This window comes from Argopecten irradians, chromosome 3, assembly GCF_041381155.1.
Source record: "Argopecten irradians isolate NY chromosome 3, Ai_NY, whole genome shotgun sequence".
In the NCBI taxonomy this organism is placed as follows: Eukaryota; Metazoa; Mollusca; class Bivalvia; order Pectinida; family Pectinidae; genus Argopecten; species Argopecten irradians.
In genome coordinates, this window is record NC_091136.1 from 64839461 (window position 1) to 64856141 (window position 16681).

Here is a 16681-nt window from a genome sequence, read left to right on the forward strand (position 1 = left end):
CTTTCCATCCATTGCCCCATTTTCTCTGTGTATCTCATCTGCTTCAATCCATTACCCCCATTTTGTCTCCTGTGTATCTCATCTTTCCATCCATTGCCCCATTTTCTCTGTGTATCTCATCTGTTTCAATCCATTTTCCCCATTTTGTCTCCTGTGTATCTCATCTTTCCATCCATTACCCCATTTTCTCTGTGTATCTCATCTGTTTCAATCCATTACCCCCATTTTGTCTCCTGTGTATCTCATCTTTCCATCCATTGCCCCATTTTCTCTGTGTATCTCATCTGTTTCAATCCATTACCCCCATTTTGTCTCCTGTGTATCTCATCTTTCCATCCATTACCCCATTTTCTCTGTGTATCTCATCTGTTTCAATCCATTACCCCCATTTTGTCTCCTGTGTATCTCATCTTTCCATCTTTTATCCCCTTTTTGTCTGCTGTGTATCTCATTTTTTCTTTCAATACCCCATTTTATCGACTATATAATGTTTTCCCACGTTATCGAATGTATCTCATTTTCCAACCCATCACCCCATTTTGCCGACTATCTCAGGTATCCCCCATTTTGTCGACTGTATCTCCTATCCATTCATCGTGTCATTTTGTCCGCTGCACATCCCAACCACTATCCCCATTATGTCGACTGTGTCTCTTACACAGATGAGATACAGTTATTGACTGTATCTCATCTTCCCATCCATCACCCCATTTTGTCTGCTGTGTATCTCATTTTTTCAACCATTACCCCATTTTGTCGACTATCTCAGGTTTCCCCCATTTTCATAATTCCATCCACTATCCCCATTATGTCGACTTTGTTTCTTATATGTCCCTCCATTAACCCATTTCGTCTACGGTAAATCTCATCTTTCCGTCCATTACTCCATTTTGTCGAATGTGTATCCCAATTTTCCATCCATAACCCCCATTTTGTGTACTGTGTATCTCAATCTTTCCATCCAGTACCCCCATTTAGTCGACTGTGTATCTCAATCCCCATTTTGTCGACTGTATATCTCGTTCTCCATCCATTACCCCAATTTGTCTGCTGCGTATCTCATTTTTCCATCCATTATCCCAAATTTGTCGACTTTCTCATGTTTCTAACCATTACCCTCACTTCGTGTACTGTGTATTTCATCTATTACCCTCATTTTGTCGACTGTATATCTCATCTTTCCATCTTTTATCCCTATTTTGACAGCTGTGTATCTCATTTTTTCATTCATTACCCCATTTTGTTGACTATCTCATGTTTCCCTTTGTTATCGACTGTATCTCATTTTCCCATCCATCACCCCATTATATCTGTCGTATATGACATCCATTACATTGAATGCGTCTCATATATTTCCATCTTTTACCCTCATTTTGTCTCCTGTAAATCTCATCTTTCCATCCATTAACCCCATTTTGTCGATTTTTTATCTCAGCTGCTTCCACCCATTACCCCATTTTCTTGACTGTGTATCTCATTTTTTCATCCATTACCCCCATTTTGTGTACTGTGTATCTCAATCTTTCCATCCATTACCCCCATTTTGTCAATTGTGTATCTCAATCTTTCCATCCATTACCCCCATTTTGTCGACTGTGTATCTCATCTTTCAATCCATTACCCCAACTTTATGGACTGTGTATCTCATCTTTCCATCGGTTACACCAATTTTATTGATTGTGTATCTCGTCTTTCCATCGGTTACACCCATTTTGTTGACTGTGTATCTCGTCTTTCCATCGGTTACACCCATTTTGTGGATTGTGTATCTAGTCTTTCCATCGGTTACACCCATTTTGTTGACTGTGTATCTCGTCTTTCCATCGGTTACACCCATTTTGTTGACTGTGTATCTCGTCTTTCCATCGGTTACACCCATTTTGTTGACTGTGTATCTCGTCTTTCCATCGGTTACACCCATTTTGTTGACTGTGTATCTCGTCTTTCCATCGGTTACACCCATTTTGTTGACTGTGTATCTCGTCTTTCCATCGGTTACACCCATTTTGTGGACTGTGTATCTCGTCTTTCCATCGGTTACACCCATTTTGTGGATTGTGTATCTAGTCTTTCCATCGGTTACACCCATTTTGTTGACTGTGTATCTCGTCTTTCCATCGGTTACACCCATTTTGTTGACTGTGTATCTCGTCTTTCCATCGGTTACACCCATTTTGTTGACTGTGTATCTCGTCTTTCCATCGGTTACACCCATTTTGTTGAATGTGTATCTCGTCTTTCCATCGGTTACACCCATTTTGTGGACTGTGTATCTCGTCTTTCCATCGGTTACACCCATTTTGTGGACTGTGTATCTCATCTTTCCATCGGTTACACCCATTTTGTGGACTGTGTATCTCTTCTTTCCATCGGTTACACCCATTTTGAGGACTGTATTTCTCGTCTTTCCATCGGTTAAACCCATTTTGTGGACTGTATTTCTGATCTGCCTTCACTGATTACTGCATCAACTGTTTAACCGTTTACCATGTCAATTGTTAATCTGTATCATAACACCATTTACACCAAAGTTCTCCAGCTTTGTTTATAAGTTATAATGTATTGTAGGATAGGACATTTTGTGGAACATCCATTTTAGTTTGGATTTCTTTATATGTATCTACATGTATATATGTTAATATTGGAAACTGCATGCTGTGATTTGTTACGATCTTGTCCATCAGTATTTTGATAATTTTATTGTTTTTCAGCGCTTATACATTTGTTTGTCATAAAACTGGCTTTACAGAGCTAATGGCAATTCATTTTAAGTATACAGCATAAAATAAATATTCTTGTATCTTAATTACTTATTGAGAATAAATCAAAAATAAAAAAAACGTTGACCACAAACTGTAAATAGTGTACAACAAGGAACAAAAGGCAATTACAACAGGTTACTTTGGTTTTGTCTCATTTGACCTTAGTTAGCACTTCAGCAAGTCAATTGATTACTAGTTTCTGTGAGGCTATTGGTAAACAAATCTGGCAGTCCCCTTCCCAGCATACAACTGGTCCACCATGTCCAGTCACCAATTTGGGAGCAAATCAAATAAGGCTTTCATCTTGGATTACTAGTAACACCTTTCAGCAGTTAGCAATTTCAGGCGTCCTTTTTGTAACACGTGACTAAATAAAACCAGAAGACCTCTTTGATATGTTTTATTACAATTTATTGCTTTGTGAACTTTAACAATGTTAGTCCTGTATATTAATTGTAGTATTTACAATATAGCAATACCGCAATGCATTATATTATAAAGTAATTCATACAATAGTACTTTTGGCATCTGTGATATATAGGTAATAGCGCGATTATGTTCATTATATTTCCTGAACTGTACTAATATTATTGTTCTATACACCAAGCTCTACACATATAAATTACTTTCATAAGATGAAATGTATTACATTGTATTATATAAGGCTTAAGAAAGTAAAATAATAAAATATTCAGATCCATGATGTATGACAGGAGATGCCCATGTATCACAGACATGTAAAGGATCACAGTGTAACACAGGTCTACATACAGGTATACACAAACTAATAATTACAGGTAAACCCAATACACAAACTAATAATTACAGGTAAATCCAATACACAAACTAATAATTACAGGTAAACCCAATATATAAACTAATAATTACAGGTAAACCCAATACACAAACTACTAATTACAGGTAAACCCAATACACAAACTACTAATTACAGGTAATGAAAATTTGTTCTTAATCGGCACTATGTGACAATGTGTAACACACTAAAACTATTGTAATGTAGTCTAAAATATCAAATGCCACTTCCTCATGATTAGGTATTTTTAATTAGAAACTTAAGCACTAGGTAAATACAGAGTTACAATAAAACAAAGTTTCACAACAAGATTTAAAACTATTTTCTGTACTAGTAAGAGGGATAATAAAGCCCATTTCACTTTCAAGAATGTTATACTTAATTTACTTTGACTCTGGTTTTCAATTATTGCTACCAGATAATTTGAACTTTGACCCTGACTTATTTTAAGTACCTGACCTTGACTTTCTCCCTGTGACCCTGACCCTGGTAGATTCCAGATTATTTAATATACCGGTATCATAATATTGGATTTCACAACCGTCAGTCAACAGTATGTAGTAATACCACGATTCTCTCAGAAACACAATGAGACAACGTATATAAATATATCTATATAAACTTTATATCCCTATATAGAACTGGACAACAGTCACCAATCTACTACAAACACTAAGAGGGGCTGTAGAAAAATTAATATAAAAGCAACAATTTTGAGAAAAAAATACAGTATTTAAACCTTTATTTAAGTCCCTATTATCCATAATTGTCATGAAATATACCTGTTTAAACTAGATCAAGTCAATGACAGGACATATTCATTCAATTAAGTCATATATTATAAAATGAAAGTTATCCCCACATGTACATCCTCAATGCAAGCACAACACATCCTGTTACATCTCTCACACTCACCATGCCTCTAGGACAATTTGTGTCATCAAGTTCATATTTTATGTTATATATGAATAAGAAAATGAAAACTGATGTTGGTCCCCTCCATACTTTATATAAATACGAAATGACTTTCAATAATTTTGTTCAATTTACACGGAACGTTGTGACAATATTGGTCCTGATGATTCATGATGTAATTATCTTGGTCCTCGTCAAGCGTTGCCTTGGTCCCAAAGTTATTAAGCAATATTGATAACAATGAATACCATATGCTCAATCTAATTTCTACATTTTAAAGAGTAAAAAACTTAACAAAAACAAATTTCTGTTATGAATGACAGAATTATATAATTAAGGAGACTTCATACAGGGATGGATGGATGGATTTGTTGCATAATATTGTTAATAATAGTTTATCAAAAATATTTGTTTTCTTGTTTATTTCTGCTAGACAATATTCATTAACAAAACTTAAAATCTAAAATTAGGGAAAATAAACATATATTCCAGAAATTGTATATGGAATAAGGTAGCATGTTACTTATTAAACATGTATAATGAACTAAAAGGCTTCTGACAATCAAAGACACATCACAACACAGAATTAATGGCTTTATAACTTATAATAAGTAATAAATTGGTATGCATAGTCTATTACATAATATGTCATAACATATAACATTTGATAACAATTATAAAACTATACACCACAAAGTTGCTGTCGACATCAAGATAACATCCAGAACCTTTTGTCTACATGGACAGCAAAAATTTAACATCTATAGAAAATGTGCCCCCTCTAGATGAAAATGAGAATCTCCCAAGGGTGTGACCTCTCCTGATGAGTTGTTGAATTAGACATACAAATAGAAGCACTATCTAATGGCCTGCTAACAACGTGAATATACTAAAATTATATAAAGTAATTGTGTCGATTAAGTAAATCTAAAACCAACTGATAAAAACTAAAGGTGTATAGCCCTAAACTCTAGTCTATTGAACACAACAGTTACTTTGGGATGGCAGAGAAAGTGCCTGGCCCCTTGTTTTATCTCCCATTTAGCTAGCCTTATAATCAGTAGTCCTCATGACTATTTACAATGAACCATTTCACGTAAAACAGTATTACGTTTATACGTCCGTCAAGCATGTGTCAACTGTTTAGTTACACTAGGAATCTTGTCCTTCCAGATTTCACCTTGACATTGTCATACGAACCATTGTCATACGGACGCTCATGTTCTGTGTTCTCCTTTTTGTGTTTTACATGTTAATGACAAATTTATGATTTACTTTGCTGGCTATGACTCGGCATTCTAGTCCTTTTTGTGTTTTAGAAGTTAAAGAGAACGCTATAATTTACTTTGTTGACTATGCCTCAGCTTTCTTGTCCTTTTTGTGTTTTTTATGTTCTTTGTGTTCCTCATGGTCTTTGTCCTTCTTTTTCTTCAGGAAACCAAACATGCTTCTCCTTTTCCCCTTCTTATCATCATCACCGTGATCAGCTTCCTCTCCACCCAGCTGTTCAGACATAGGTCGCTCTCGGGGTGCTGGGCGAGGTCTGGCCTGTAAAGGGAGATTATCATCATCAATGTGCCTAACACACATATATAACTTTAGATTTGTAAAGGGAGATAATTATCATACATAAACCCTTATCACCACGTCTAGATTTGTATCAAGGGAGACAATTGTCACAGAACATCCAATGTCACAATCCACAAGATTTGAAAGGGGAGACAACCACACATTTTTTAAGGCATGAGCAACCCCCAATCCTGCATTTTGATTTATAAAGCAGTTAATTATTATATTACCGTACAAGCTCTCTTACCACAATTGGGTTTGTAAAGGGAGATAATTATCATAGAGCACTTTTTATTTTAGTAATTGATGTGTAAAGAGATAAACCTTTAGCAATATCTATCTCTATATTCTTTCCTTAGAGATTATTAATTAAATCATACTTACTCTTGGACTGTCCTGCTGGTATTGATGATGATCTGAAATGAAAACATGTAAACAATCAGATTTCCTTCTTACATAATCTAATAACAAACCTTCAGCTGGAGAGATGTACAGATAATTGCCCTGTTACTCCAATGAAGGACAATTTTATGTATACCCTTATATCAATGGATATCACATGTAACATGTTCATTCATTTTATCTATAGAATCTCTCCTTGCATTAGTTTGGAAGGGCTCCAATATCCAAAAACTTACCCTGTCCATCCCCATTGAAATCATCACCTCCGTTGTAACTGCGTGGGGTCACCACTGGGGATTGGTCAGATGTTGCCGTGACGACAGGTGATTGGTCAGCAGTTGCTATGGGAGGCTGTTCTGAGGCCGGTAAGGGAGGGGGTGATGTTACATCCTCGTGATCTGTCAAAAAAAAAAAAAAGCAATAGTGGGCAGGTAAGTAACAAACCAGTACAAGCAATATATGGATTAAAGTGTGAAACTAAGCCACAAACAGGAAGATTATCTAATGATCTCCTAGATCACCGTGACCGACACCGTGACTGACACCGTGACTGACACCGTGACCTACACCGTGACTGGCATGTGAGAGTCAGAGTATCTAACCTGAAGCTGGATCACTCAATCTACTAGCGGTCCTGTCTGTGTGAGGGGTGTGGTGAGCCTCCTCCCTCTGACTCTCCTCTTGTTGTGGGGACACCTCTATAGAGACCTCCGGGACGCCACCTCTCTCTGCCATCTGTCGTGCTCTAGCCAAGTCCTCCTCCCTAAACTCCTGAGATTCTCGGTGTGGCGCCAGTGGAGACGTGCTGCGAGCTCGACCCTCAGCATGTTCTGTGTAAGCCATTGCCTCGGCGACATCATCAGAGACTTGAGCAGCTATAAACCAAATGTAGAAAAGTTATAAAACAATGTATATTATACAAAGTGGCTAATCATACCCTTTACAAGGAGTCCCAGGGCACTGTAATAGCAAATCAAACACATGCAATATTAATAGGGTTAATACACACAAATATAAACAGATAATCTAAAATTAAAACAATTCTTCTTTACACTTGATTTTACAAATTTTACAAACATAATAATTAGTTTTGATACTTATAATATAGGATAGAAAAATACAATAACACATTTACATTTTATAATTTGTAAATCAACAGTTTTTAACAAATAATAAATCAACCTATCTTTAAGACACATAGTTATTACCCCCTTTGGTAACCAATGATGTGTTTGTTATCAAATCATTTCAATACATCAATTTCCAGATACCAAAACAATGTGGATGAAGTATGATTTATTTTCGATTAGTTTTTCAGTGATCATGACATCATATTTTGATGACTTTTTCACACTAGGTCTAACAGATGGTAAATCATACTTCACTCGTGATGTTTTGGTATCTCCAAACACACATATTCAATTTAGTTGTTAAGTTGTACAACTTCATGGTTCACTGCTCCCCAGAGTCATGTGACCTTTGATCAGACAACCAATCAGAAATCAATTCCACTCTATAACATTTGATCATTTACAAATATTTGATTTCGAAAGCTTTAAATCTATGCACTTTTCATATACAAATAAATGGATTCAGTTAAAGCTATGTACTTTTCAATGTATGTATAAATTAAAGGATTTAGTTAAAGCTATGTACTTTTCAATGTATGTATAAATTAAAGGATTCAGTTAAAGCTATGTACTTTTCCATGTATGTATGTACAAATTAAAGGATTCGTTAAAGACCGAGAATCGTAATATACACAGAGAACAAAAGATATATGACAAGGTCAGAGTGATAGTGTTGTTTCTGTACTGTGACAAACCACAGCATCAAAACCACAAGTGCAAGGAATCACAATCAGGAGCTCTGTGTTACTAAAATATGTGAAGAATTCTACAGAATGTCATCTATTGATTTCTGTAACACAAGACAATGTCTGAAATCTGTATAATATATAAGAAGAAAATGTACATGTAATGTAACAATGACAAAAATTGTGTAAGATTGAAAAATGTAAAATTTGAAAAAATAAAAAATTACAAAAAAAAAAAAAAAAAAAAAAAAGATTGAAAGTAGTGAAAAAACAACAAGTAATGAAAGTCATTCCGTTTAAAGATTTGATAACGAAGACAAGATAGGGGCATCTCAATGCCTGTACTTGGTATATAAAGCAGAACTATGGACTGAACAATCACTAGACATCGAAGCATTACATTTAGTACACAGAATTACTAGCTGGTCATACTTGTGGTACCTGCTGATCATATCAACAGTCCATTAAGTTGTATATCTCGTCGCTATATATTACAGGGTTATCTGTTCTTGTGGGTAGGTACTGATTGTAATATTATGGATTCGCGAGCATAACATAATACTTTTTTAGAGAAAAACCATGTGAGTTTTCACACACAAAATAATGACATGATAATGGTACCTTCCTGAAATGGAGAACTTTTAATACGCAAAGACGGAATATCTGGTAGAAAAACACCTTAAAGCAATCAATTAAAGCAATCAAAACTCTTTGACCTTTATTGATGACCTTAATCCTAACCTTAACTTGACCTTAACTATGTCCTAATTTGGCATACAATTCAGGATGATATATTGAGGCACTGATCGATTCACATTTAAAATGATCTAATATGAAGATGGGACTTTATTGTGCCCTAACGATTAATATATAATGGAGGAGAGGAGGGGTATTATCAACATCCAATCCAAAGCTCATAACCCAGCTCGTCCTTGGAGGAGCACATCATTTAGACCTCAGGGGAGCTAACCCGCCGACCCTCCCAGTGTGCGGACTGTTCGTAGAGAGGTAGAGAAATCCTAGATCCACAAGTGGGTAAAGAATCACAGCAGAAAACAGCTAAGGAATGTATTTCCTCACCACTAAAGCCATATTGATAATATTCCATAAAATATTTTTTGTAATCAAATATATATTTGTAAACTATGTGCAATTTTATAAAATAAATTTTAGTTTTACAAAAATTGCTAAATTCATCTTATATATGATATCAGCAAATAAAAGTATGACAAGGAAAGCCAAATTTACAGATTTCCTGAAGTTGTACATTTGATGAGGATGATGAAGTGTTTAATTTGAGGTTTTTCTTGTAAAACCAATTTTACCTAGGAAAATACTTACCTGGCCAATTACAATAGCTTCTTCAAATCTATTAGGCCTCTTTGACACACAAGTTCTAAAAATAGATTATCCCATGGATTCCCCCACCAGGGGAACCACTTCCTGTATGTCACTTCCTGTTTGTCACATCCTTTCATATTTCTATGGCCGAAACCAGTAAAAAGGGAGACAAACGGGGAGGAGGGTGGGAAATCACATTGGCCAGGTAAGTATTTTCCTAGGTAAAATTGGTTTTACAAGAAAAACCTCAATTTACCTTCAGAAAATAGCTTACCTGGCCAATTACAATAGCGAATTCGTCTTACCGTAGAGGTGTCTCCCGCAAACAGTAACCAAAATGATCATAGCAGGAAATCCATGGGATAATAGTGAGGCTTTTAAGACATCATCAACATCCACAAGAATCAACCTCTAGCTATATGCAGACAAAAAGGCACCAAAATGAGCAAACCACAAACTGGACTGCCACCAAGGGCCAAGATTTGGACAAATGGAATGGCCCTCGAAGATGATAGGGCACAACCTTCATGACTGTACACATTACATTGTCCCATTACGTCATAGTCGGAGCCATCAAAGGCAGTCTAGATAGACAGACAGATCCATCATGAAATGGTCGCTGCTGAGATATCTGTGATGCCTTACTGAGAAAAAAAATTCTGTATCTCCTGTTTTGTCTAGGTAGTACCAAGGGGCACATATAAAACAAAACTCTGACTCTTAAATACTTAAATGACTATGTAAAGGAATGTGTACTGTGTCTGAGAAAAATCAGACACTTAACTCTAGTTAAAACATTGAATCTCACTCCTCAACAGCCTGAAGCAAATGTTGAATGATAGTAAGATTTTACTCGTAACTAAACACACAAGGCAGGCTTGTATGGTAAGGAAAGTTCCAGACAGGAGAACCAAGGTGAGATTCCTCTGAGGAACAAGGCACAGTGAAGAGCAAATGCTCATATCTTAAAGCCACTCTAAGCCAAAATATTGGCAACAACGACCTATAACCTTCAATGTTAATTGGAGATAGGACCTCACCCTTGAAAAAAAATGCAGTGAGAAGTCTGCAATCAAGGAATGTGGCTGAAATAGGATCAGCTTCCTTACTGACACACCAATCACTAAAGATAACCTCTCGGGAGAAGAACACGGCAGGACAAAAGATCTTATTGCCCTGGTGATGCGTCAGGCAATCTCTCCAGAAAGGATCTCCTGAGCGAGCTGCAAGGAGGTAGCCTCGATGTGAGGTAGTGTAGTCTATCAGGAGAAGGATGAAGCTGACAAGACTTTAGCAGATTGGTAAGGTCTGAGACGCATGGTAACCTATAATAGGTGTCTACACCAGCAGTTGGAGTAGAAACCATGTTTAACAAGACCTCTGAGGGTCATAGAAGCAGGGAACAAGATTCCTTGCGATGTTGAAAGACAATTGGACCCACCACATTGAAGTGAGGGAACCCATAAGCTAGAATTCCTGACCTGTCTAGAAACATGACATACACAGCTAGCTACAAATGCAGTTCACTTTGTTGGGAGGATGGCCAACAGACAAAATCAATAAAGGATACTGTAACAACAGTAGGACTTTCATTGATAGATCTCAAAAGGAGCAGGGACCTTGTCTCACTCAGTTGTTAAGGAATTTCCCACAACTGTGCAAGTCTGTAACTAGGCAAATCACCTAAGTCCTGACCCTGGTTAAAGGATTGAAAGCCCCTCAGGGATGGCAGGACTTTCCTCAGCTCTAGCACATTGATGAGACCTCTGTGTATAGGACCACTCCCCCAACCAAGTCCACCCAGACAGATATATATGACCCCCCCCCCCCCTCTGCTGATAAGGCATCAGTATACCGAGTGGCTGGACTATATGAGGTAGTTATACGGACAGAGGAACTCCAGTCAGTACACTGGATTCCAGCATCCATTAGAGAGTCCATCATTGCCTTTGGCAGAGGGATGTATGTATCCCACAATGACACATAGAGGGGGTCTAAACAATAAGAGATGCAGTTGGAGAGACTGAGTGTAGAAACCGCCGAGAGGCACTACATGTACATCTGCATCAAGAACTCAGGCATCCGAGGAAACGGGGGAACAACAGTACCTGAATACCTTCCAAACATACCAGGATAGTCACCAGCTGGCACACCTTCTGGAATAGTTGGAGAAGCAGGGTGTAGGGACTGCTAAGAGGCACTACATCTGCCAAAGATTTCAGGTATCCAGGGAAACGGAGGAACCAACATACCTGAATATGTTCCAACAGAACAAGGCTAACCACCAGCTGACACGCCTTCTCAATAGTTGGAGGTAGAGTGTAGGGACTACTAAGAGGCACTACATCTGCCAAGAAATTCAGGTATCCGAGGAAACGAAGGAACCAATGTACCCAAATACATTTAAACCAAACAAGGCTAGCCATGGCTTCTCGAATAGCCTGAAGCACGAATTGAAGGACTTATCAGAGTCCAAAAACAATTGCCCAGAAGAAAAAAAAGAAAGTCCTGAAGGGACTCACTCTAGATCTGACTTCTCCTTGGAAGGAAAAAGACCCAAGGAAGTAAAACTTGGGAGATTTTACCTAATGTTGCTCTTGGAAAGGGTTATTATGACCATATGTAATGGCAACGGGTAGTCGAAGTAGATGTGAACATCCACTGTGCAACTATGCAAGTAACCCATTACTGCTAGAAGTAATTGAGGAACCCAAATGAGAAGTGGTCAAGGTAAGATCAAGGGCATTGCTCGAAATTGGAAAACCCACCAATTGTGGATACAATGTATATTGGGGAAATTCCAAGATGACCGTTTGATAGGTGAATGAAATATGCTTCCATAAGGTTGATAGACAAGGCCCACAATTATTGAGGACACTTATGCAAGTCTATTACGGGGCTTTAGGAGCCGGCCTTCTTGGGAACAAGGAGTAGAAAACTGCACTGATTTCCTCCAGATAGCGTCCCTCTCCTGCACTTAGTGAGGAGGGTATCTATCTCCAAACTGGTTAAGTTTTAGGAAAACCTTAACGGTAATGCAAAGGGACAGGTGGATCCCTGTGAAAAGGGATACTAAGGCCCTAGGTACACGAATGGACTTAGGATTCTGTTATTTCCAACACTAAGAGAGGAAATAAGAATAGAGTCACTGACCAAAAGGTAAGACAGGCAATTGTAGTCCTGATCATGAATCAGGTGACAATTCCTGCAAGAGTACCAATGCATTGTGCGACACTTGAGAGGGCACAACCGTGGAGAGAGAAATCTTCTCTGCTCTGTCGGTCAATGTTTTCAAGGATGGACCATGTATGGTCTAATGCCCTCAACCTGAAGTAAAGGACTGTGGTGGCAGCACAGGACCAGTTTGGGAGAACTCTTGTTTTGCCTTTCTGGGCCTAGCCCAGAACTATGCATGTTCCGTAGATTAGAAGGGCAGAAACCCTATCTAGCACCATAGGATCTTGCCGGATCACCTCCATGAGGGAACAGCAGAACCAGAAGGGCCAATAAAAGACGTGAACGGAACAAACTAATTATCCTTAAAAAACTGATCCAAAACATAAGGTAGGCATGTGACTACAATTGTTTGATTGCTGCAGAGATTTAGGCTACTCCATAAAGGTGAGCCTATACACAGTCCTGCTAAACCTCTAGCTAGAGGATTAGCTAAATACCAAGCTCCTCATCCTGATCAGTCCGACCAGACAGAGTGAACAAGGCAGGAGTGACCCAGTCTATAAAGGTCAGTGTTTGGAAAGCTAAGTGATGATGCTCAGACTTGGTAAATTTCTTTTCGACAAGTTTACCATATAAGTACACATGCCTGCCCAACATGCTAAAACTCATCTTAGGGAGATAACAGATGGGGACCACCTGGGTCACAAACCTTATACATATAAGGTGCAAGGTCCACTAATTAATGATTGCTACCAGCATTGCAGACAAGCTAGAGTGGTCAGAAGTACTCACCTTACCCTGAATTACACATGTAATTGGGTCAGGGAGGATGACAACACTTACCTCGGGAGAGACTTGGCAGAGAGCAAAAGGGTTTCCTGCCAAAGGAAACAAAAAGCCCTGCAAAGCCTAAGTCTTCTTAGGGATCCCAAATGAGGAGGGAGCAGGACAAGCCTCTAGACCAAGAGTTTCATAGCCTCTGTGTATAAGATACAAGCAGAGAACGAAGCACAAATCTTGATAACTCAGCCCTACATCCAACATTGTTGGTAGATGGTAGAGAACAACCCCCTCATAGAGGAGCCAGCATCAGAGGATTGAGAGGTATGATAACCATCCTCAGGGCTAGCATCTCCAACTATCAGATTCCTGATCACTATACCACACAGTGATGGGATCTCTGAACAATCAAGAGAGCACATCTCTCTCATCACATCAACATAAGCCCTCACCAGGACCAAAAACCTCCATAGATCGGAGTGGTACTTATACTAGAGACCACAACAGGAGGGAGCAGGACTGTAGCTGATATGGGGCCTGAGTTAACAGACCCAAAAACAGCTGTAATCTTCTCAAACAAAGGAACAGGAAAACCTGCAAGGGACAAACCCTGCATAGTTAGAAGTTCCATAAGAAGATTAACCTGCATAAGGACAACCTGGATGGCTGAACCAGCTTCAGCTACAGCTGTGCAGGCACAAGAGAAGTCCCGGCAAATGTTCTCGGTGCTAAACCCCTTCTAAAGGGGAGGAGGGTGGGAGACCCATCACTTCCGCTGAAGGAGGGGGGTACTGTCTGGCAAGGAACCAGGCAGTCCAGCTGAATTGGGTAGTACTGCTGGATGAAACCCATATCTCATAATGGAGTAGCCCTATTTCGAGAAAAAGAGGGGGCATGCCAAATACCTGAGCCATATAATGGTCCAGTGAGGCAAAACTCCTATCTGGTATAAGGGAGGAATAACTAAAGAGCAAACCTAGTAGAAACCTCCATGTAACTGAGCTAACCCAGTTCCTGGCATAGCCAAAGACTGGGGGTAATGTGGTCTAGGGAACCTAGGGTCCTCAACAGACCCCCCACCATGTGTCCACTGAGACTGGATAGGCCAGTGGCCGAGACAGTCATCAAATGATTGGTAAACTCCAGAGGAGCTAGTTCATGAACTAAGACCAATCGGCCAGAAAAAAACCAAAAGGGTTTCTACTGAAAGTTAACCCTGAAAGGGGCATGGGAGGCACCCCTGGGGGTAACAGGACACAAGCACAGAAATACCAGAAGCGCCGGAAGTCACATATGTGACTGCTGGTGTAGCCATGACGTCAACACATAATGGAATCAGACAAGGCATACAACCTGGTGGCACCTGAAATCAGGTGCCCGGCTGCATCGCCGTCTTCCCCCCCCCCCCCCCCGCAGGGGATTTAAACGGGAGCGCCACCCTGCCAACCTGGTGCTGAAACACCTGGGGCAGTACAACTTGCCACGCTAACGGGAACCAGAGGACCGGGCCCGATAGGAGGTAAGTTAGACTCATAAGAGCTGGCCCATGAGAAGGAAGGGTCCAAATTGGAACCCAAGGGTCCATACCCTATAGAGCCATTGGAAGCAGATGGAACCAAACTCTACTCCACAAAGGAGAGGAGAGAGGAACTCTCTGAACCCAAAAATACAAATCCTGAAAGGAAAATGTTGGAAACGGGGGTAATACTCCCAAATTGGGAGGAACTTACCTTGGAAGGGGGTTCTGATGAAGCCCAAAAGGCAAATACAGAACAACTACCCTTATTTTTGACCTTACCTGTTTATAGAGCAAAGGAAATACTCTGTCCATTCATGTTTACCCAATTACTACACAGCAAACAAGTTTGGGTTGTCAAGCAGCAGTGACAAAAAACACAAACACTGTGAGGATCAACCTCATTAAATTCCCACATGCCCCTAGCCTATGGTAAGGGGGATGGAGAACAGAATTGGAACAATACATGTTTATTATAAAACATAAACAGTACTTTGTTTAGCATTTAAAACAAAATTAAGTAAAATCAAAAATAAAAATCAATATCAGGTAGCAATATGCCCCTATAGGAAATCAACATTCTATGAAATTGACAATCCCTGATGGAGCCACCAGCTCAAAATTGAAATGAACGCTGAGCTGCCAATCAGATGTTGATTTCATCTGAAATGCAAATAAAAATGTGGTGTACAACACCAGACACAATTTTAGTTGCTTATAAGCAGTATAAGACTGCCCCTGAACTTGATGGAGGTGGATATAATTCCAAGCTGGAAAAACAGCTGCCAAACAAGATGGAGGCCAAAAGAAATATGAAAGGATGTGACAAACAGGAAGTAACATACAGGAAGTGGTTCCCCTGGTGGGGGAATCCGTGGGATAATCTATTTTTAGAACTTGTGTGTCAAAGAGGCCTAATAGATTTGAAGAAGCTATTGTAATTGGCCGGGTAAGCTATTTTCTGAAGGTAAAATGGAATCACACATTGGCCACTTAGGTGTTCAATGTCTAGGTGTTACTTATCAATAAGCAACATCAAGCTCTCTTATTATGACCTGGCAAGGCTGTCTTAGTCAGTTTATGACACATTCAGGCACTTTGGCTGAGTTATCCACAGTACACCAAGACATCACAATGATTTAGCACAGAAGCATGTTGATAACACTGACTAGTCTATAGGAGATCTCCATCAACATCATCTCACTTGTTTATAACACTGACTTAGTCTATAGGAGATCTCCATCAACATCATCTCACTTGTTTATAACACTGACTTAGTCTATAGGAGATCTCCATCAACATCATCTCACTTGTTTATAACACTGACTTAGTCTATAGGAGATCTCCATCAACATCATCTCACTTGTTTATAACACTTCACTTAGTCTATAGGAGATCTCCATCAACATAATCTCACTTGTTTATAACACTGACTTAGTCTATAGGAGATCTCCATCAACATCATCTCACTTGTTTATAACCTCATGACTTCGTCTATAGGAGATCTCCATCAACATCATCTCACTTGTTTATAACACTGACTTAGTCTATAGGAGATCTCCATCAACATAATCTCACTTGTTTATAAC

The 16681-nt window shown here is 39.0% G+C and overlaps 2 protein-coding genes across 2 annotated transcripts in view; both read right to left on the reverse strand.

The window, feature by feature from the left end:
* Positions 1-1609: 1609 nt before the first annotated feature.
* LOC138319789 (uncharacterized) lies at positions 1610-2425 on the reverse strand. Its single transcript, XM_069262922.1, has one exon. The coding sequence runs from the start codon at positions 2423-2425 to the stop codon at positions 1610-1612; it is 816 nt and encodes a 271-aa protein (XP_069119023.1).
* Positions 2426-3151: 726 nt separating this feature from the next.
* The window catches only part of LOC138319790 (spectrin beta chain-like), a 194996-nt gene continuing 181466 nt past the window's right edge, over positions 3152-16681 (reverse strand). The window contains 4 exon segments of the mRNA XM_069262923.1: positions 3152-6039; positions 6445-6476; positions 6699-6860; positions 7065-7337. Of these exon segments, the coding sequence (XP_069119024.1) occupies positions 5845-6039; positions 6445-6476; positions 6699-6860; positions 7065-7337 (662 nt within the window). The 3' untranslated portion in view covers positions 3152-5844.

Coding starts and splice junctions, on each gene's coding strand:
- LOC138319789 (XM_069262922.1), bottom strand. CDS start 2,425: ATGGGTTTAACCGATGGAAAGACGAGAAATACAGTCCTCAAAATGGGT.